The sequence below is a fragment of the Dreissena polymorpha genome, chromosome 2 (genome assembly GCF_020536995.1).
Source record: "Dreissena polymorpha isolate Duluth1 chromosome 2, UMN_Dpol_1.0, whole genome shotgun sequence".
In the NCBI taxonomy this organism is placed as follows: domain Eukaryota; kingdom Metazoa; phylum Mollusca; class Bivalvia; order Myida; family Dreissenidae; genus Dreissena; species Dreissena polymorpha.
Window position 1 is genome coordinate 21641011 of NC_068356.1, and position 24529 is coordinate 21665539.

The 24529-nt window shown below is 35.6% G+C and overlaps 1 protein-coding gene and 1 long non-coding RNA gene across 2 annotated transcripts in view; both read right to left on the minus strand.

Moving 5' to 3' along the window:
- Positions 1-24529, minus strand: part of LOC127866177 (uncharacterized) — a 39744-nt gene that overhangs the window by 12672 nt on the left and 2543 nt on the right. Inside the window, exon 2 of the mRNA XM_052406598.1 lies at positions 722-1093. Coding sequence (XP_052262558.1) covers positions 722-1093 — 372 coding nt within the window. The remainder of the gene's footprint in view (positions 1-721; positions 1094-24529) is intronic.
- LOC127866195 (uncharacterized) lies at positions 8005-11267 on the minus strand. Its single transcript, XR_008042882.1, has 3 exons — positions 10815-11267; positions 9813-9913; positions 8005-9433 (listed from the first exon to the last, which is right to left on the minus strand). It is a non-coding gene; the product is annotated as an uncharacterized LOC127866195 (long non-coding RNA).

Consider the following 24529-nt stretch of genomic DNA (forward strand, 5'->3'; position numbering starts at 1 on the left):
TTCTTCCCTTCCTCTCATTTAAATAGGTCAATAGGTCAGTTACTGGCCTAAGTATGTGCACTCTTTTGAACTAGGAAATTTGTGAAAAGCAAGCCAAACATTACACTTCTTAATGTACATTTTATTTCATCTTCACCAAAAGTATGGTATTTAGTAGTTGATTAAAAAATGTGTAGTGCACAGATCTTTACTTTGTTGTAAAATTAAAGCACCAATACATGTCAATTAAAAACAAGTATGGTAAGCGCATCAGTGCATCAGAAAATTGTGTCTTGCATACCTGCATGTCAAAGTGATCACTATTAGAAATGTATAATTATATTCAATAGCTTGAGAAATAAAAACGCAGTTTTCTGAAGCACATTTTATATTGCTGGCACGCACATGGTAATGTTTAAGGGTAAATACCTCAATCACAAGGGGATCATAGCACAGAAAAGTTATTTCTTGCACATCTACAATTCATGTTCACAACATATTTTTAGATTCAAGCACTTGAAATAAGTGGTTGAACTGAGGCATGCTGTTTCTGAAAAGAAAATTGTAAAACTTTAATGTTTTAAATCTACAAGTAAACAGCTCTGGTGACCTTCAAATGCAATGTACCAAATTGACTATAAAAAAGAGTCATCCAAGGATCATTTCTGTCAACTTTCGAGAAAAGCTGCAAATAGGTTGAGGAGGAGGAGCTGTTTATTGATGTGAGCTAAAAGCAACTTACCATACAATTGCTCTACCCCAAAAGCAATCATTCGGCATATTTCCTTTTTTGTGTCTGTTGCCTGTTCCCCCAAACATGACGTCATACAGGCATCCTTCTTATTCTTCAGAAGCTCGCACTTAACCGTTTTTGTTTCATTATTGGCTAGGTATTTTGTATGATTTATTTCTAACACATGAGCTTGCATTGAAAGATCAGCGATATGGGCTAAAAGACGGCAGACATCATCAATGTCAGTGGTATCTTCTTTTAAACACTTTTTAAGTGCAGGATTTACACTAAAGATGCCTAGCGGTGGAAACGGCACCAAACTTTGTATCATGTGCTTGAACTTGTACAGTAGTTTGTATCCCTCTTTTTCCTCCATAGTCTCTGAAAAGAGAGACATACTTTAAATGTTAATTAAACGGGTGAAAAATACCACACAAGCTTAAATTGGCCACAAAGATTTTGCTACAGGACAATATGATATCTTAAAAACTTGGATTGCCAAACAGGGCTACCCCATTTTCAGATCAGTCAGCTCCTATATTTTGTAACTTTTGTTAGGAAACAACATGATTAGCCTTCTTCTGTTGATTGATTCTATAAATTCATAACAGTAAGTTTAATGTATGGTATGTATGTCAGTGAATAAGTTTTAAAATTTTGGCAACTACCATACACAACTACTATAAGTAGGGGGACCTGATGTTGTCTTCTGATATACATGTACCTGCAGGGCAAGTGGCTTTAATAGATTTGTGGCTTTTAGAGCAACAAAATATTCAATACATACTGGTAATCATAATTAATATAAATAATACATTACAAGAAACAATGAGCACCGACACAGCTTTACATACCAGTACAGCATGAGCTTATCCAGTAAAATAATGATAATTACAGGTTATTGTAGTATAGATATCAAGAAACATTTAATATTATTAGAACAAAAAAGCAAGAGGGCAAGTTATATGAGTACCGGTAATAATTTTATGAAAAATATTTGTATTTGATATAAAATATAAATTAGTGAAACCCCAGCTGCTGGAACAGCATTGCATTCTTATAATATACAATGTGTTGGTCCTTTTTTTTAAGGCAAGTGACCAATTGCCAAAACAGTAAAAAGCAGCACAATACGAAACAACATACACACATAGAAGAACAAGAATATCAGTGAAACTGATGGATGTTCCCCGATGATGGTCTTTGTCAATCTATGTGTTAACAAGGGACAAAATTGTCACAAAACCAGGTTTTCATTGTGAAAAAAAATCTGATAAAGGGAGAAAACTCAAACTGAACTTTTGAAATGACCAAAAAAAATTAACCCCCTTTGTAAGTTTTTTTTTTTTTTAAATCTATTTTTAGTCGTGGCGACCTTGACATTGGAGATATTGACGTGAATCTTTCGTGGGACACACCGTCCCATGATGGTGAACAAATGTGCCAAATGATTTTAAAATCTCACAATGAATGACATAGTTATGGCCAGGACAAGCTCATTTATGGCCATTTTTGACCTTTGAACTCAAAGTGTGACCTTGACCTTGGAGATATCGACGTAATTATTTCGCGCGACACACCGTCCAATGATGGTGAACAAATGTGCCAAATGATTTTAAAATCTGACAATGAACGACATAGTTATGGCCCGGACAAGCTTATTCCGCCAGCCCGCCAGCCCGCCAGCCAGCCAGCCAGCCCGCCAGCCAGCCAGCCCGCCAGCCAGCCAGCCCGCCCGCATTCGCCAATCTAATAACCAGTTTTTTCCTTCGGAAAACCTGGTTAAAAACCTGGTTAATAACCACCTAAAAAAACTATTATAGCCTCGGTGATCTTGACCTTGACCCCAGTGATCTCAAACCTCTTCAAAAGGTCCATACAAGGTACCTACATGCCAAATATGAAAGCGATTGGTAAAGTATTGAAGGCGCTATGAGAAACGGTAGCAAAAGTGTGACGGAAGGAAGTCTATAATTAGCCTTGGTGACCTTGACCCCAGTGACCTCAAACCTCATCAAAAGGTAGAGGTCCATGCAAGGTACCTACATGCCAAATATGAAAGCGATTGGTAAAGTATTGAAGGCGCTATGAGAAACGGTAGCAAAAGTGTGACAGAAGGAAGTCTATTATTAGCCTCGGTGACCTTGACCTTGACCCCAGTGACCTCAAACCTCATCAAAAGGTAGAGGTCCATGCAAGGTACCTACATGCCAAATATGAAAGCGATTGGTTAAGTATTGAAGGCGCTATGAGAAATGGTAGCAAAAGTGTGACAGAAGTAAGGAAGTAAGTAAGTAAGGAAGGACAAACTGGCAACTATATGCTCCGCCGAAATTTATTTCGGGGAGCATAATAAAGCTAAGGTCACCGCCTTGGAATGGTCAATACAAAGCATTGGCAGTTTAAACCGGTTTTAGAGTGCTCAACCTCACACTTGGCCAAGCAATATCTATGATACATATAAGGGTAAATAAAATCTAACCTAATAGCATTGCAACTCAAATAATAACAAGGGACAAAATTGTCACAAAACCAGGTTTTCAAAAAAATATATTTATAACTAGAGCTTTGTCACAGACGTGACGTATACCCCCACATGCTACACTGACACAGAATATTTTGCATGCTGTCTTCACAAAACAAGAGAAGCTAATTTATGGCAATTTTTAAGAATAATTATGCCATTATTATTTATGGCTATTATTTTCCATAAAGCCTTCTGGCTTTCACATGTATAATTTAGCATATCGTTCCGACGATATTTCTAATAGATCGCGATTTAAAGCATAAAAACAAATCGAGAATACCTCACTACAACTGGAAGCGCTCTTCAATCGGAAGTCATAATTGTTTCTGCGATCGACAAGGTAGGCACGATTTTTTAGTGCTTTTTTCACACACGTGTTTTAACTTAGAATATTTTGTGTTTAGTATACAGAAAAGGGCTCACAAGGACACTGTCCTTGTTTATAAATATTTATTTATAGGCAAGTATTCTTATATTTGTTCATAATTGGTAAAAATTAGCTCTGTTGAGAACGATGTTCTCGACTTATCGGATGTGAACGGAGACTCGGAGTTTTCCGGTTTCGAATCTGGTGATATCGTTGATACACCATATGTTGCTTCTATGGTTGAGGTTTCCACCGTGACTACTAAAGAGAAACGTGGAAAAAGTCCCGTTAAGGGAAAAAAGAAAGTTAAGTCCGTTGTCAAAAAGGCCTCAAAACCAGTTAGTCGTAATCAGACACCTACAAACAAGTCAAAAAAGTTGCCATTATCTTCTATTGACATAAATCAGCTCTCAAAGGAAGATATTGTAAAATTAAGACAGAAACTGGGTATTCCAGATGTTGACCCCCACTATTATGATACATTTGATGAATATTCTTATCAAGAGGTGGATCAGCCAAATTTACATGTGCAAATAAATTCAGAGGATGTTTCAGACACTGAAACTCCAGGACCTTCTAGGTCTAAGAATATTGAAGAAGAACTGTTTGGCTCAGTTACTTCTGAGGATGAAAATTGGCAGCCTCCTAAATTGAAGGCTTTAGAAACGGATAAACCCATTGCTAAATCTTTAGCAAAATTGATTAATGTGGCATGCACTTCTCAGTGCGATATAGAGGACATTGCAAAGAAATATAAGATTCCTGAAAATGTTGATATGGCTGGACCACCACTTGTTAATCCTGAAATCTGGAAAATATTAGTTAAAAGAGTGCACACACAAGACAGAGGTTTGGCTGAAATTCAGAATATTGTTGCCACAGCCATGGTACCGGTAATCAAATTAGCTGAAAATCTGAAATCGGCTGCTTTAAATCAGGGAACAAAAACCCTTTTGACGGACACACTTACATTGCTTGGTCAAGTACAGTACAATATTTCAGTAAAGAGGCGCTACAGCATTCGTCCTCATTTGAAAAAGAAATACTTTGAACTGTGTAATATATCAATGCCTATTACAAAGAATCTGTTTGGCGATGATGTGTCCAAGGAAATTAAATCATGTGACTCGATGGCATATATTGCTAAGGATTCCCAGTATGGGTCCTACAAACCATGGCGGGGACGTGGAACCAACAGACCATTTCGCAGAGGATATTCTGGGAATTATAGATTCCAGCCATATCCTGTACAGAAAGGAAATTTCTCAAGACCTTTCAGGGCCAGAGCAGGCCGGGTAGGAGCTACTTCCGCTTACCCAAACGACAAGTAGATTCCTCGGTCGGTAAACTTAAAAATTGTTTTGAAAGTTGGGAAAAACTAACCACTGACCCATGGATACTAGATGTTGTCAATGGTTATTCCATTGAATTTTACAAACAGCCTGTTCAGAAAAAACTTCCAAATAGTATTAAATTTAATAATGAACAGCGAATTATAATAGATACTGAAATTAAAAAATTATTGGAAATAGGTGCCATAAAGGTATCCATATCAGAACCAAATGAGTTCATATCAAATATATTCATTGTACCAAAACCTGGTGGTAAATTTAGACCAGTAATTAATCTTAAAGCCTTGAATGAGTTTGTAACATACCATCATTTCAAACAAGAAACATTTAATGTTGTTTTGGATTTATTACAAGAAAATGATTTCATGACATCAGTAGACATGGAACAAGCATATTATTCTATACCAATTCATAAAGAAAGCCAGAAATATCTTAAATTTTATTGGAACGAAGTGTTGTTCTCGTTCAGTTGTCTTCCGTTCGGATTGGCATCTGCCCCATATATTTTTACAAAAATTTTAAAACCAGTGTATTCCTATTTTCGACAGTTAGGCATACGCTGTTCATACTACATTGATGATTCGTTGAATATGAACCTGAATCAAGCTGTTTGTAAGGCTAACACACTAACAATGATTGACACTTTGCAGAAATTAGGTTATACCATTAACCATTCAAAATCGGTTCTGATCCCTACACAAAGGATGGTCTTTTTTTGGATTTATTATTGACAGTGTTCAATTCATGGTTTTCCTCACAGAAGAAAAGTTACAAAAGATCATTTTGTACGCTTGAAATATTTATAGTAAAAATACAATTATTGTACGAGAATTGGCGTCATTTATAGGATTGATTATTAATGCATTTTATGCAGTTTTTGAGGCACCCCTACATTATAGGACTTTGGAAAGAAACAAAATTCTCGGTTTGAATTCTAGTACAGATTTTAATCAAAAAATGATTTTATCTGATGAAAGTAAAATGGAACTTTTGTGGTGGATAGAGAATATAAGATTAAAAAATGGAAAACGGATTCGTCCTTTTTCGATTCAGTCGAGATGTCGGACTGACGCATCTAAGCAAGGATGGGGTTGTGAAGAGTTAGACACTGAAAGATATTCTAACGGCAGATGGAATCCTGAAGAATCTGCTCTATCAATTAATTATTTAGAATTACTTGCAATTTTCTATGCTTTACAATCATTGCATGTTCATCATTGTAATGTTCACATAGATTTACAATCTGATAACATATCAGCAATAAAATATATTAATGACATGGGTGGCATGACATCAATTTTTATGGATTTGTTAACAAAAGATATTTGGCAATGGTGTATTGAAAGGAAAGTATATTTGTCTGCTATTCATGTCCCAGGTGTTTTAAATACAGCTGATTTTTATTCAAGAAATTTTTCTGATGCAACAGAATGGATGTTAAAAGCAGATATTTTTTGTAGAATTACTTCTCAGTTTTTTGTACCTAAAATAGATCTTTTTGCATCCAGAATTAACAAGCAGATAGATAGATTTGTCTCTTGGTTTCCAGAACCTGGATCAACATATACTAATGCATTTAGTATTTGTTGGAAAACTGAAGTTCCATATATTTTCCCCCCATTTAATCTTATGGGGAAAGTAATCAATAAAATTAAAACTGATAAAGTAGGGAAAGCTATAGTAGTTTTTCCTATATGGAGGTCTCAAACATGGTTTTCTATGATGATGACTATTCTATCTGATTTTCCTGTCAGGCTACCAAAACACAGGGACTTGCTCACCCAGCCACACAACGGACAGGAGCATCCGTTAGCAAAGAAGATCATCATGGGCGCAGCAGTCTTATCCGGAAATCACTTGAGAGTCAAGGACTTTTACCAGAAACTGCAAACACTATCATCCAGTCATGGAGACCTGGAACTAGGAAGCAATATGACCTGGCGTGGAAACTATGGTATTTTTGGTGTTTACGAAGAAAAGTTAATCCCCTTATTACGACTGAAATTAAAGTAGTTGATTATCTTTATTATTTAAAGTATAATAATAAATCTTACTCATTTCTTAACACACACAAATCAATGCTTCTACAGACATTACCTTTTTTCGGAAATTCTTGGTGTCAGAATTGTTTCTTAGTGAAACGATACCTTAAAGGTTGTTTTCATAGTAAGCCACCTGTACCGCGTTATAGATTCACGTGGGATGTATCAGTTGTTTTAAAATATTTAATGTCTCTTTATCCTTTGAATAATCTGACATTGAAAATGTTGACATTGAAATTGGTAGCACTGATTGCACTGGCTACAGCTCCAAGAGCACAGACTTGAGTTTCTACGAATGTTAATAACTTGTATAAGGAACAACAGGCAGTTGTGTTTACATTTCCTAAACTATTGAAAACGACTAAAATGGGTGATGCATTTGTGCTTAAAATAGATCATTATGACAAAGAAGAATTATGTGTTATGCATACTGTTTTACATTATCTTAGAGTTACTAAAACGATTAGGAAATCGTCACAGTTTTTTATATCATATAAGACTTTTCAGCCAGTTTCCTCTAGCACCATTGCTAGATGGTTGAAAGATGTGTTGACTATGTCGGGTGTCAATTCTGAAATCTTTAAGGCACATTCGTATAGAAGTGCATCCACCTCGGCTGCATTTAGTAGAGGATGTAGTTTAAAAAATATATTGGACACTGCAGACTGGAAGTCGGATAAAAACTTTCGAAAATTTTATCTTCGAAAGGCTTTAACAAATGAAAATGTCTCATTCTCCCAAGCTGTTTTGAGTTCTCATGTTGATTAGACACAATATTTCTTATGGACATGGTCTTTTGTGTTGTTCAAATATCAAATATGTTTGATACATAATGCTTTTGAATTTGTTATACATTTTATAACAGATATGGTGCATTTATATAAGAGTGGAAGACAATACTTATTTGGAATTGATATTTGTTACACTTTTTATTTTTTGTGTTGTATTATATATCATTCTATGGAAAGAATGGTTTTGTTGCTTTTTAAAGATGCTAAATTATACCCCGTCTGTAGATCTGCCGTGGAATCATATGGAATTCTATGGAAATCGTTAGATGGAATTCCGTGGAGTATTGGCACTAACTTTCCATCCGATTCCATGCAATCAATGGAAAAGTGAAAAAAAAACAGAAGAGGGACTTGATATGGGATGGAATTCCATAAAATGCCGTGGAATTCCATAGAATTCCGTGGCATTCCATATAATGCCGTGGAAATCCATAGAATGCCGTGGAATTCCATAGAATGCCGTGGAATTCCATAGAATGCCGTGGAATTCCATAGAATGCCGTGGAATTCCATAGAATGCCGTGGAATTCCATAGAACGCCGTGGAATTCCATAGAACGCCGTGGAATTCCATAGAATGCCGTGGAATTCCATAGAATGCCGTGAAATTCCATAGAATTATATGGAATTCTGTGAAAAGCTATGGAATTTAATAAAAAGCTGAAATAAAATAGAAAAAAACAGATTATAGATCAAAGGCATTTTATCGATTTTGAAAAACAAATGTGAATGTAACTAAAGGTTTCATCATAGAAGTTAAACAAGAACAAGATCTGGCATCAATCATTAACCACACACATGCAGTCACAGTACATATTCAAAAATGAGTGGTTTTACATTTTCATAAAGTACCAACTCTCTTAACCACAGGCATGCATGCACACATTCAAAAACACATCCATAAACATGCCCGCATATACAGGTGAGAAAAGAAAAACTTATAAAAGGCACAATATAAAACATAGAAGTAGAATTTTACATTTCTCTTATGACAAGTATACTTCCTTTCTCACATATGTTCATAAACACACACAATTACAAGCACACACACATCACGTACAATTGTTATAGAGTTTTTTCTCATAAGTTTTAACGTTCAACAACTGTTCCTTATTAATTCTAGAACACTTTCAGTATGATAACAGAAGTTCAGTTCTAGTTGATGTGTTCCAGTACAATTCTAGAAAAGTTCCGAAGGTTAACTTCAAATATTTAAGTCTGAAACCAACTTTCTAGAAAACAAATTCCCATGCAGACAGCCAGTATTCAAGTACTGGGCATAGTTAATAATAATACATAACAAATTAACAACTGTTGTAAATTTGTTATTTATTATACTATGCTCAGTACTATTAAACACGGACTTTATTCAATTATCCAAATTCCTAAATAAAAAAAACAACAAATAAATTAAGACAAAAAACAAACACAAAATACAATTCACAAAATAAATAACTGGTCTTTTTTATACAAGAAGTAACCAAAATAAAACATGTCACCAGCCACAGACTGCCAGGCTTAACACAGAGGCTAGTTTTTAAAAATGTTTGTCCAAGTCTTCCACTTCCATTTTCCTCTTCTTCTGAGAATATTGATCACCAGTCACTGCCTCCGGGTCCTTTTTGGTATGAGGTACGTGTGCTCTACAGAATAAAAAATCATAAAAATGTCTAAAGCAAAGAGTTATTTACATTCAAACTATAACAAGAGATTGCAAAGCAATAATGGTCCCCTACCTGTTAAACTTCACTATTTTAAGTTTGTTAAATATATTTGTTGACATAGCAACCAGAATTCTTGCATTATAAACAACATGAAATGACGTGCAAAATGTCCTTATTGTCATCTGTTCATGTTTCAAGTTTCATGAAAAAATACTTAGAACTTTTTAAAGTTATCCCAGGATCCAGAAAAGTGTAACTGACTTACTGTAGACCGATATATTGAATTCCAAAAAGACAAAATACTTTCAGGTGGTTAACATTAAATAACTTATCTAGCCCAGGGCATGACAATATTTACCATGAATTTGTGGCCCTGTAAGTCCTCTAGGTAAATGCGCTTAAAGAGCCGCTTTGCTGTTGGATTATTTCCCTGCCAAACTCTGCAGTATCTTCCATCAACTGGTCAATGGTAATTAAAGCACATAATGAAAATGTATAGGGAACGTAATTCATGAATTGTTTTAAATATTAAGTTGTTAAATGGTCTTTAGAAAGAGAACTAAAAACGAAGTGAATACATCGCAAAGCACTAAGCATAACTTAATTTGTTGGTATGATTAGTACAAATTTATTATTGCTATAATTAGAATGATGTGTAATTCTATTGGTATGAAAATGCACACTCAGATACCCAAAAATCAATTCCATTGGTTTTAATTTTTTATTTACAAGCAATTACATTGAATTGATATTCCCCGTCAATATGCTTCTGGACACATAAGTATTATATTTGACACTCAAACAAGCATTATTTAAAGATACAAAGGGCCATAACCCCGTTTTTAACAGATGGTGTACGATTCCATTTGGTGTGCATCATCCTCTTATCAATATATATACTCGAACCAGGTTTCAATGAAATCCGCCAAAGCACTAACAGGATATGGCTATGGACGGATGGAAAGACGGACAGACGGAAGGATGGAAGGACGGACAGACAACGCCAAAACAATATCCCTCCGCCTATGGCGGGGGATAATAATAAACATTAACACCATTAATGAGCATTGAGTGCTCACCATGCACAGTATAAAACTTCCTTAGCCTCAGTTCCATAACCTTGCATGATAAAATTCTGATACTACATTTAACGTTATTAATTTCTCCACATAGGTCTTATTACTTCCTTTTTCAACCTGCAAACTCCACTAAGTGAAAATTTGGTGAAAATTTGGGTGACAGCTGCTTTTAAACTATATTTGCCATACTAAAACCTCAAATATCACATAAAAAGGTCTACAATAATGTCATAAGAAGATTAAATTTAAAGGAATATTTAGAAATAATAAAAATCACAAACCTTCAGTTGTTGTTCTATTCCTAGACAGACTGCTCAAACAATGTATGCATCACTCTTTAGCAATATTTCATGTCACTTTCCAAATGATATAAATACATAAGTATTTTAAGAAAGTGTTTTTAATGGAAAAACTCATGAACTCTTCTGTTTGTTAAATTTCTTTAACTTTATTTTAACAAGTTAAACCAGTACATTGTCCACCATGTTTCATGTTTCAATCTAACAGGTAAACTTTCTGTATTTGAATTCAGCCAATTAGAAAAGGCTGTTATATCTTATAACCAATAGATTTGCAGCAAACATACCCAACATCTGATGCAAAGCACACGCTGGGGTTATCAGATAGATTGTTATTTGACAACCTGGACTGGCTGAGTTTGATATTGAGAAAAAACAGTGTGTATACCACTTGGACAGGGTTAAGGAATTTAAACTTGTAGAAATTGCTTTGAAAGTAACAACTGCTCCTACTTCTGCAGAACTACTACTTTAATTACTACAGCATCAACAACACCACCAACAACAACACCACCAACAACAACACCACCACCAACAACAACAGCAACAATAACAGCAGCAACAACAACAGCAACAGCAGCAACACAACAGCAGCAACAAGAACAGCAGCAACAGCAGCAGCAACAACAACTGCTACTATTGCAACAACTGCTACTACTGCTACTTCTATTGCTACTACTATTGCTACAGAAACTGTTAATGCTACTACTTCTACTACTACTACTACCACCACAACCTCTACTGATATAAAAAACACTACTGCTACTACATCAATTACTACAACAACAACACCTACTACTACAACAACAACAACTACTACTACTAATACAGATACTACATCTACAACAACTACTACTACTGCTGCTGCTGCTGCTGTCGCTACTATGAAGTCTATTTAGCTATTTGTAAGTGTAAGGTGTTCTATTATGTTCTTATTCCCCATTAGAACTTTTGTAGAACTTACTGGTTCTTAAAGCGTTCTAGATGTGTTCAAGAACTACATTTTAAAACATTTTTAGAAATTTCTTGACCATATTTTGTCCTTGAAATGTTCTAAAAAGGTTCTTGAAATTATTGGAACAGTTTCAGTCCTAAGCCATTTTCCACAAATGTTCTGGATTTATTCTAAAAAAACTGTTTTGGAACAATTCCAGAACATACGTTTTAGAACACAAATATGGAACAGTTCCAGAAGTGTTCCAATTTCTAGAACAAATTTATAATTGTCTTTATTGCATTTTCTTTTAAATACAAAATACATGATGCAAATAAATTCATACATGTATTAAACTACAAATAAATTTCAGACAACCAGCGAAAATTTTCTAAGTTATTTTCCATTGATTTCCATCCAAGAAAATGTATAAGTTATTTTCCATAATGATTTCCATTGAAAAAAATGGCTAAGTCCAACTTTCCATGGTGTTTTCCATACATTCCGTGGAAATGCATGGAATTTTAGTCGAGATTCCGTGGAATTCCATAACAGCTTCAGATGGAAAATTGGCAAGTGGATGGAATTCCATCAAATTCCATGGATTTCCATTGATTTCCGTAGAATTCCATAATATTTTCTATGGAATTCCATAGAAAAGTGCTAATGACTATGGCAGATCTACAGACGGGACATGTGAAAGCCAGAAGGCTATATGGAAAATAATGACCCCTCATCCAAGCTTAAGTGATGGATGAAGGGGCATTATTGGAAATAAAGCCTGAGGCTGAGCATGTATATTCCCATCCCATTTGAACATTATATATTTTGTTTAAAAAGGAATCAATGGATTTCCCACCCTTTATGAAGTAATGCAACAAAACATTCTTTTTACTGTAAATTATGACTTCCGATTGAAGAGCGCTTCCGGTTGGAGTGAGGTATACTCGATTTGTTTTTATGCTTTAAATCGCGATCGATTAAAAATATAGTCGGAACGATATGCTATATTATACATGCTCAGCCTCAGGCTTTATTTCCAATAATGCCCCTTCATCCATCACTAAAGCTTGGATGAGGGGTCATTTTGACCTTTGAACGCCGTCCAATGATTGTGAACAAAATTAATGTACAGAGCCATTTTGAAATCTCACAACGAATGACAAAGTTTATCGCCCAGACAAGCTCATTTATGGCCATTTTTTACTTTTGAACTCAAAGTTTGACCTTGACCTTGGAGACAGGTTTTTTTTTCCACTTTTTGGGAAGATAGCCCATGGCTTTGGAATTGGGAATTTTATCGGAATTTTCATGAAATTGGGAAAATAAATTCATTAGCCTTTTTTTCCACACGAAAAGTCCACTGAGTAGGGAAATACTAAATTTGATATAACTCTTTATAATCATTCAAATTAAAAGAAAAAAAATCATATAATACTTTCTTAGATGTAATTGAATTAAAATTGAGATAAAATACACGTAAGACTTCTTTCTAAAAAAAAAAAAAAAATTTTTTTTTTTTTTGCAATTGGGAATTTTTTGCCACATTTTGGGAAAAAAGTATACTTTTTGGGATTGGGAACATAGCCGAATTTCGGCTATAAAATCGGGCAAAAAAAAACCCTGGGAGATATTAACGTAATTCTTTCGCATGACACACCGTCCAATGATTGTGAACAAATGTGCCAGATGATTTTAAAATCTCACAATTAACGACATAGTTATGGCCCAGACAAGCTCATTTAATATGGCCATTTTTGACCTTTGAACTCAAAGTGTGACCTTGACCTTAAAGATATTGAGGTAATTCTTTCGCACAACACATCGTCCAATGTGAACAAATGTGCCAATTGATTCTAAAATCTTACAATAAATGACATGTAAAGTTATGACCCGGACAAGCTCATTTATGGCCAATTTGACCTTTGAACTCAAAGTGTGACCTTGACCTTGGAGATATCGACGTAATTCTTTCGCGCAAGACACCGTCCCATGATGGTTAACAAATATGCATAATGATTTTAAAATCTCACAATGAACGACATAGTTATGGCCCGGAAAAGCTCATTTATGGCCATGTTTGATCTTTGAACTCAAAGTGTGACCTTGACCTTGGAGATATCGACGTAATTCTTTCGCACGACACACCGTCCAATGATGGTGAACAAATGTGCCAAATTATTTTAAAATCTCACAATGAACGACATAGTTATGGCCCGAACAAGCTTGTTCCGCCTGCCAGCCCACCCGCCCACCGACATTCGCCAATCTAATAACCAGTTTTTCCTTGGGGAAACCTGGTTAATTACCTGGTTAATAAAAGGGAATTAAAGCACATTCAATTTAAGTATAATTTAATTACTCAATGGTACATGTAGGAAGGAGACCAGAGCAACAGAGTTTCACAACTGTTTTAGGACATTATAATTAAAGTTACTTCTTGTAATTTGGGTAATTATAGGGAATTATAGTTATTTAAGTTATAACATAGTCAATGACATTATTTAGTTGTTAGTTTTTTTTAAATGAATGTCATTAAAAAATAAGGTCTGATTAACCGAAGGTTTTCTCGTCATGAAAAAGTGCGACAACTTTTTGGGGGCCAGTGAAACCCCTGCATATTGCTTCAATAAATCATGACCCTGGGGCGTACATGTATGTAACATGGTTTAGTTGCTGTCTACTATGTTTCAATAAATCATTACCCTTGGGACAACACTTGCAACACCGTGGAGGTCGTCTTTTGTACATGTTTTAACTAAATTTGTATCGCAAATTAACTTCATTTCCTCTCACATCACATTGCCAAAAAGTTTAATTCTTGGTTTGTGGGAATTTATTTTGATAATTGTTATTTATTTTTAGTTATTTTGACTTGCAACAATGAGGGTTTTTATCAATAGGTAGACAAGCTCCTTTTTATGTATTCTTATACATGTCACTAAATTTTCAGGGCTAAGTCTCAGAAACTAAATAAGATACTAACATGACACTTCATGTGTGTATAGATATCAGTGAGGAGAAGTGTCATGCACAAGATCCATAACCCTACACTTTTTCAAATAAGAGTTATTGCCCTTTTTTATGATGTATTTTTCAGGGCTTTATCTTACATACCATACAAGATACCAACATTAAACTTCATGGGTGTATAGATACATGTATCAATAAGGAGAAATGCCTTGTACAAGAACAATAAACCTCCCTTTTAAACAAGAGTTACTGCCCTTTTAAATTTGTGTATGATGTAACTTTTCAGGACTACATTGTATATCTCAGATATGGTAGTCGGTACAAGATTTAATTTAACATGAAATTTCATGTGTGTGTAGATATCAATGAGAAGTGCTGGGCACAAGAACCATAACCCTACACTTGCTCAAATAAGATTTATTGACCTTTGCTGTTTTGGTATCGTGTAACTTTTCAGGGCTATATTTCAGATATGATTCAAGATTTCAACATGTAACTTCAAGGGTGTGTAGAAATCAATAAAGAGCATTGCCTTGCACAAGAGCCATATTAACCTTCCGTTTTCTCAAATAAGAGCTGTTTTCATATGATGTAATTTTTAAGGGCATTATCTCAGATACACTACAAGATTTCAACGTGACACTTCACAATTTTTACAAGTTAGCGACTAATTTTTTCACGAAGTGAGGGGGCTTCACAAAATCAGAAAAAAAAGCCCTGTGAACAATTAAATGAAATTACAAACAAGTGTCAACTAAATCCCTTCTTTTTACAAAAACATTTAAGATTTTAGCCCAGATAAATAATGTGACAATAATAACGAGTGAAACTTTTTGTCATGCAACTAATATACGTAAGTAAGTGATAATCAGTCAATGTTAATATTTGGATACAAATGGTGTCAATGAACAATCAATATTTTAATTATTATTATTTGAGCTGTCATGGAGTGAAATCAGTAAACAACATAAGCGTTCAAAGACTTTGGTCTTTATAGACAATCCCAAAAATCAATTACTCCGAGATTACCACCCCTGGCGCCGCCATCTGTGTGTATTGAAGAACAATGCAGGGACCTATATGTTTATATAGGTCCCTGAACAATAAAACGAAGTGACGGGATTTTATTAAACATATTTGAAGATTTAGAAGGTATCTGTTATCGATACAATAATCATATAAAAGTTTGTATTATTTAAATAAATATTTGTATCAGGTCCATCTGCATTGTTTAAGAGTCATCAATCCTGAGACGAAGATCTATGACTCTGATAAAACTCATCATGAATTAGGCCTTTATTGTGATTTGACATGTTATTAGAAGGTGACGCACGGTGTCTTATCTTTATAACAGCATCTACACATGTGGAGATATATGGTGTCACAGACATACCAATTAACACTTTCAATCCACCATTGGGACATCGTCTCCCAATGAGGGAATGCTTTCGTTCCTCAATCGCAGATGGTGTTTCTTTTACCATTAATTAATTTAATTAAAATGACAATCAGTAATTACCGAAGAAAAACATCACTGCGTTCGTGTTTGAAAAGTTTATTTTAAATCTAAACTGTAGAGTGAACATTTAAGAAAGAAATTAATACGTTGACGGAATGTAGCGAACAATATTGGGACTATTTAAGTTTTCGTATGACTAAATTAGTGTCATGTTGAACATTTTTATGGTAAATCTAGATTGTATTAAGAAATTAAGTAAAGCAAGCAGTCCTTCCCAAAATTATAATTTATTGCCGGCCATGAGGTCCTATAATCCTGCAGCCAATTTTCCGGCCCAGACTGATTATTTCAGGCCCAAAAAGTAAATAATGACGACGAAAGACAAAGAGTACATTTTTAACAATATTTTATTTAATATTATCAGATTAATACACAAATCAAGCATTTAATCATTCAGAATTGCCAAGATTTCTTTAGCATTTGTCTCTTCATCCTGGATATCTGAATCCTCTACTGAAGACACATCCTCTGATTAATCTTCTTTCGTTGGATACCTGTCAGTCATAGCCTTGGGTGGGCGCTAATAATTAAGTCGACGAAGACCATCTCCCTGTATCATGAGCATACAATGCTTAATCTTTTTGCTAAGCTGTTGTAGGCTATACTATACTAGTCTTAAAGTCAATCCCAATGCTTTTGAGTGAATTATTTGGATGCTTTTTTTTAATTATGGTAGAAAACTTTGTTGGTCCTGTATGTAGGTGTGAGTTTGTTACGTAAAAACCTCATTAAATATTTAATTTTACATAAAACCATTGAATCTAAACAGCCATTTGTCTACAGCTGCTGAAGGGTCATGAGCTGTAACATCTGCAGTGCTGAGTTTGATCATCATGAGAGTTTGGTTTGGCTCCTTTACCAAATTTTAATTAAAACGTTTAAAGATATTAAAAAACAAAATGAAAACAAAATCACCAGTTATATATCTGGATACTCTGTTTTCCTTCGAACTCCTCTGTAGGTGTTGACAGATCGCGGGAAGATCACAAAGACCTGTGTTAATGCCCTGCTTACTTACAAATTAATCGGATATAACGGGAACCAAAAGTATATGGTATCGATTCTCTCCCTTTGCGAATCTACTCATATAGTGATGACGTAGTGTGTAATTTGCATTCACGACGCAGCAAAAATCTTTGGATACCGTATATTCACGTACGTCATTCAAGAAATGTAACCAATGAATTAATGTTTTACATGATTGGAGTATTCATAAATAACTCGGTAAATTCACACTTTTGCCTTGAAACTTTTCTGGAAATAGCTTATGGAATTCCAAATTTCGCCATAATTTTATTACCGGACACGAGGTCCGGCAATATTAGAATAATTTTCGGATTTTCCAATTTTTTATCGGAAAAATCCGAGGACCGACAGTATTTCGGAAAGATTGAAACAAGAAAACAAATAAGTAAACATTTAGAACAAGACAAACCCAGTTTGTTCAGGCTACATACTTGGATTCTAACATTAGAATGGTATTTAAATGATAAAACAAAAATAAAGTTATAGGCAAAAGCAGATACTCACTTTTCAATTAAAAAAACTGTCATGTTCCGACATCTTACAAATTTTCGCTATTAATGAAAATCCCTGGACTAGTACATGTAAAAATCACAAAAATATTGTCTGCTAAAGATATGTACTATTCAATAAAAAAAGTCTGTCTCGGTTTTGAATCATATACATTTTCTTAATGAGTATATCTGGAACTATATACTTTTTTTATAAAAAATAATAATGTTTTAATCAAAGGCAGATATCTGAGTTTCAAAGAAATTGTAAATTTCGTTCATAAATCTTTTAAAATTTCGCTAGTTAACATTTCCAGAATAATTAACTTTTAAATTCACAAAATTACGTCAGACTTTATATGCGGAAATAACCTTAATAATTATCTTCCAATAAAATTCAATAAAGTAACAAGGGCTGTTTGTAAAACATGCATACCCCCCATATAGGCTGTCAGTTGTAGTGGCAGCCATTTTGTGAATACGTTTTTTGTCACTGCGACCTTGACCTTTGACCTAGTGACCTGAAAATCAATAGGGGTCATCTGCCAGTTATGATCAATGTACCTATGAAGTTTCATGATCCTAGGCCTAATTATTCTTGGGTTATCATCAGGAAACCATTTTACTGTTTCAATTCACTGTGACCTTGACCTTTGACCTAGTGACCAGAAAATTAATAGGGGTCATCTGCCAGTCATGATCAATGTACCTATGAAGTTTCATGATCCTAGGCGTAAGCATTCTTGAGTTATCATCCGGACACCATTTTACTATTTCGAGTCACTGTGACCTTGACCTTTGACCTAGTGACCTGAAAATCAATAGATGTCATCTGCCAGTCATGATCAATGTACATATGAAGTTTCATGATCCTAGGCGTAAGCATTCTTGAGTTATCATCTGGAAACCATTTTACTGTTTGAGTAACTGTGACCTTGACCTTTGACCTAGTGACCTGAAAATCAATAGAGGTCATTTGCCAGTCATGATCAATGTACCTATGAAGTTTCATGATCCTAGACCTAAGCATGCATGAGTTATCATCCGGATACCATTTTAATTTTTCAAGTCACTGTGACCTTGACCTTTGACCTAGTGACCTGCAGATCAATAGGGGTCATCTGCCAGTCATGATCAATGTAGTTTCATGATCCTAGGCCTAAGCGTTCTTGAGTTATCACCCGGAAACCATCTGGTGGACAGACCGACAAACCGACCTACCGACATGTGCAAAACAAAATACCCCATCTTCTTCGAAGGGGGGCATAATAAATGTGTTTTAAGCAAAAGGCGTAACTGAAATGATTTCTTAAAAAAAAAATCAGCAAATTCGGCCTTAAACATTACATGAAGTATTTGACAGATAAGTTCTACATATCACCCATGTAGAACGCTGTTATTTTTTCAAATTCTTGAGTACCAAGATGGCGGCGGGTTCACGTGATAGCCAATATGGCAGCTGTCAATTTATTGATTCTGGGATTGTCTATTAACTACTAGGTTAACTAGGCCGCCGCCTAGGGTGGCAAATTATGGGGCGGCAGTGTGGCCCTATGATCTACGTCAAAATATAAAAAAATTATTCCATTAAGTAAAAAATGGATTGAATAAGCTTTAAGTGGAGTAACACTGTTCTCACACTAGGTTACATTACACTAAATAATTTGGAATCACTCATACTGTAAACGTATAGAAATTTGTCGGTATGAAATTTCATGGCTTAATAAAAAACAACTAATTCGTTGACACTTAATTTCGTGGATTTCAAATTTTCGGGGAAGACTGACCGTCATAATAATTAAAGTTTTATTAAAACAACCTGAGTAATAACGAAGCATAATCTTCTAATCTGTGTTGACAGCAAGACTTGAGGTTAATGTGCACTGAAGCACGAAAGTGTTGCCGATAATTGTCGGTAAGAGCAATAAAGCGGCGCACTTGTGGGTCCCTGCTCGCTAATTGCTATCGATGTTGTTTTGACAATATTTGCACTTCTCAGCACAATCGGTCACCTAGTAAAAACACTTGAGTAATAAGGTCCCCAAAAGACATGTTTGTCTCTTTTAAATTTAATTTGCACACATTGACATATATAATAAATCTGCAAACTGTTAATTTTACGATGTCACGTAAAAGAAGTTTGTTTTTCTCCACAATTGGTAATGCTATTTATTATATTTATTTACCATGATTAATAAAACGTACATTAATGATGATGAATAAAACTAGAAATGGCGCGGCAGAGGCCGACGCGTATCCCCACGCCGAATGTTTGACCTAGGTGTGCCCCAGGGTTGGTAATGGGGCCATTTATAGCTGAGATTGACCGTATTGTCATAAGAGAAGTTCATCATAAATTAGAAGTGAATTGGTGTAGAAATGAAGAAGTTATAGTAAAAGGCAATTTTGGGTGGGTGTGACATATGTGGGCAGGGCGCCCCAGGGTTGGTAATTGTGCCATGCATAGTTGAGATTGACCGTATTGTCATAAGAGAAGTTCAGTATCAATTTGAAGTGAATCGGTGTAGAAAAGAAGAAATTATAGTAAAAGGCAATTTTGGGTGGGTGTGGTCTATGTGGGCGGGGCCCCAGGGTTGGTAATGGGGCCATGCATAGTTGAGATTGACCGTATTGTCATAAGAGAGGTTCAGTATCAATTTGAAGTGAATCGGTGTAGAAATGAAGAAATTATAGTAAAAGGCAATTTTGGGTGGGTGTGGTCTATGTGGGCGGGGCGCCCCAGGGTTGGTTATGGGGCCATGCATAGTTGAGATTGACTGTATTGTCATAAGAGAAGTTCAATATCAATTTGAAGTGAATCGGTGTAGAAATGAAGAAATTATAGTAAAGGCAATTTTGGGTGGGTGTGGTCTATGTGGGCGGGGCCCCAGGGTTGGTTATGGGGCCATGCATAGTTGAGATTGACCCTAATGTCATAAGAGAAGTTCAGTATCAATTTGAAGTGAATCCGTGTAGAAATGAAAAAATTATAGTAAATGGAATTTTTTGGTGGGTGTGGCCTATGTGGGCGGGCGCCCCAGGGTTGGGATTGGGGCCATGCATAGTTGAGATTGAACCTAATGTCATTACAAAAGTTCAGTATCAATTTGAAGTGAATCCGTGTACAAATGAAAAAATTATAGTAAATGGAAATTTTTGGTGGGTGTGGCCTATGTGGGCGGGGCGCCCCAGGGTTGGGAATGGGGCCATGCATGGTTGAGATTGACCATATTGTCATAAGAGAGGTCCAGTATCAATTTGAAGTGAATCGGTGTAGAAATAAAGAAGTAAATGTAAAATAACCTAAAAAAATGAGTGATAATTTCTGACGCGGCCCCACCCCAACCGCTATAACTTTTGACCCAGGGGTCAGATCAAAATTCCAAATAGTGCAGGGTCGCACATATGCTCATAGCTACCATGTGTGTAAGTTTCAAGGTTCTAGTGCTTTTAGTGTAGGAGGAGATAGTGGCCAGGACGGACGGACAGACAGACAGACGGACGGACGGCGGAGATAACCACAATATCCCCACCTTTTTTTCAAAAAGCGTGGGGATAAAAAAAAAAGTTCATAGATATAATGTAATGTGACCTTCTGAAGTGAAGTATCTAGAACAAAAACAAATATCTCGGATAACTGACAACACAAGAAAATGTCGGAAATGACATTCGGAAATGACGGATTTCGGATTAAAAAGGTATAAATAATCGTTGGTACTTGAATTCGTGGTTCAGTGGACCAACGAAATCCACGAAAATTCGTACCACACGAAATTTTATGATTTTACAGTATGTTACATTTAGTATAATTTAACCAAATGTTTAAACAGCATTTTAGAAAGTTTGAATGCGATTCTTGCAACATTTTTTATTTGGAGGGATGTTGATGTTAGTGTTAATTTAATTTTGATTGTTTGTGATGTAAAATTACAGTGTGAATGACTGAACTGAATAATGCATCAGTTGCTGTCAGTGTGGGTGCAGGAGTGAGTGAGACAGGTTCATCTAGGGTGCCAGATACTCTAGATAAAGCGGCGCCGATATATCGCAGACCGGTATATCGCGCTGTCCAATATATCGCGCTTTGGCTATGGCTCCCGAAAATCCGACGAGCATGATCACTTAAAGACATGTTTTAATCTGAGAATTTGCTAACTTAAGCAAAGCACCGGTTCTAGCTACATGTAGTATTAACATTCTATATTTGCGGCTTACTATGGCACGCAGTAAAGCGTGAAAAACAGTCTATTAGTGACAGTGTTGTTTACACAAGCTGGGGTCGTTTTTAACACTTAAGAAATAACCAATTAGTGTTTTGCAAAGGTAACAATGGCAGTTTACTGGTATATTAATCGTTAAATTTCAGTACTGATAAAAAGCGCGTTAAAATTGGCATGGGTGTATTTATTTGTAAACAAGGGCTGTTTGTAAAACATGCATGCCCCCCATATGGGCTGTCCGTTGTAGTGGCAGCCATTGTGACAGTGTGAATACGTTTTTTGTCACTGTGACCTTGACCTAGTGACCTGAAAATCAATAGGGGTCATCTGCGAGTCATGATCAATGTACCTATAAAGTTTCATGATCCTAGGCCTAATTATTCTTGGGTTATCATCAGGAAACCATTTTACTGTTTCAATTCACTGTGACCTTGACCTTTGACATAGTGACAAGAAAATTAAAAGTGTCATCTGCCAGTCATGATCAATGTACCTATGAAGTTTCATGATCCTAGGCGTAAGCGTTCTTGAGTTATCATACGGAAACCATTTAACTATTTCGGGTCACCGTGACCTTGACCTTTGACCTACTGACCTCAAAATCAATAGGGGTCATCTGCGAGTCATGATCAATCTACACATGAAGTGTCATGATCCTAGGCATATGCGTTCTTGAGTTATCATCCGAAAACCATTTTACTATTTCGGGTGACCATGACCTTGACCTTTGACCTAGTGACCTCAAAATCAATAGGGGTCATCTGCCAGACATGATCAATCTACCAATGAAGTTTCATGATCCTAGGAGTATGCAGGGCTTGCACTAAGAAATAAATTTTGGAAGTCCTGACTTCCTTCCCTTTACTTATGGAAGTCCCACTCAAAAATGTTGGAAGTCCAAACAACTTTAATGTTGATGTTAACGGAATGTCAACTGCGTAAATGATCACAAACTCTTCCCATCCATTTTGGGTCACTGTACATCTGTGAAAGCAACTAGATATATCTTACAACAAGGCGGAGACTACCCTAGGCTTTAAAAATAGGGAGAAATTTGGAAAATCAGGGTATAAGTTTGTGCAAACAATATCGACTTAGAAAAACAAAACATGTTAATTTCAAAACTTTTATTATTTCTATCATTTTACTATGTTCATTTGTAAAAACAATAAATTCTCATTAAGATCTACGTAATCATAACACATTTAAGTCATTCAACACATTTAAGTAATTTGAGATATGTGTGGTTGCACATTTTCATCACATATTTATTGTCATTTTATTATCCTCATCCCTATGACTGCATTTGCAACAAAACACAATCTTAATGAATGGTCATGATGGAGCATCTAGTATATCAATTACTGTTTATCCGAATACTATATATGTCCGAAATATGTACACTTCATAAATGCCTTACCAGTTTAACTTTAATAATCCAAACTTTCCTTGTTGTTATCTGGTTTAACAAACCTTATCAAATATTTGTTAAATCCATTTAATGTTTTCTCCATTATTGAACCAACATTACTTGTAATTTGAATCGCCAGCCAGCTTTGAACTGAACGCGGGTTGAATGTTACAATAGGTCAGCCATTTGCAATGTCGAAGGTTATGACGTAGCAATTTAATTCTACTCGGATAATTTATAGCTAATCCAGGAAATGTGTTTTTTGAATGTTTCTGACTAGTTAAATGACATGTTAGTTAGAAAATGAACTGTGATTCCAGTTTATATAAGATGGTTATTACTCGTAATTATCGGTGGATTAACAAACTGAGAAAACTCGCGGGACCTAATACGGTAGTGAATCTACGTAATTAATTAGACTTTGATCAATTTTGTTTTTCTTTAATTATTTTTGCCGTCTTTCTTTTACCGTGCCGTCTGCCCAAAACCAGCAATTATCTCCTAATCATTAGACAACATATGGCACGCGCAGAGGCACGAGTGTGTTGTTAAAGCAAAGACCTATAGATAACCTGTTATCTATAGGTCTTTGGTTAAAGCAACCAATTTTAAGCGACTGCTTTGTCACGGTCAATTTGCGATCCGCGCGGGTAAATTGTGTAACCGTTAGATAAACAACACACAATAAACTTGCTAATCACCTGCGGACGGTAGCAAATATAAGGAGGCGGAGTTTAGACTGATCGAGACGTGTGCAAAACACTTTGAGTCGGCAGAAAGCAGTGTTGATCGAAGTGTTATTTTAATCGACAGCTTACGTCACGGGTTGCTATTTTCGGCGTATGACCAATTTTAAGGAAGTACAGTGGACGTCATGTTTTTTTTTTATCGGCGTATGGAAACAATTATTGGGCGTAATATACGGCCGTACGCCGCTTAGTGCAAGCCCTGAGTATGCGTTCTTGAGTTATCATCCGAAAACCAATTTACTATTTCGGGTCACCGTGACCTTGACCTTTGACCTAGTGACCTCAAAATCTGTAGGGGTCATCTGCGAGTCTTGATCAATCTACCTATGAAGTTTCATGATCCTAGGCGTATGTGTTCTTGAGTTATCATCCGAAAA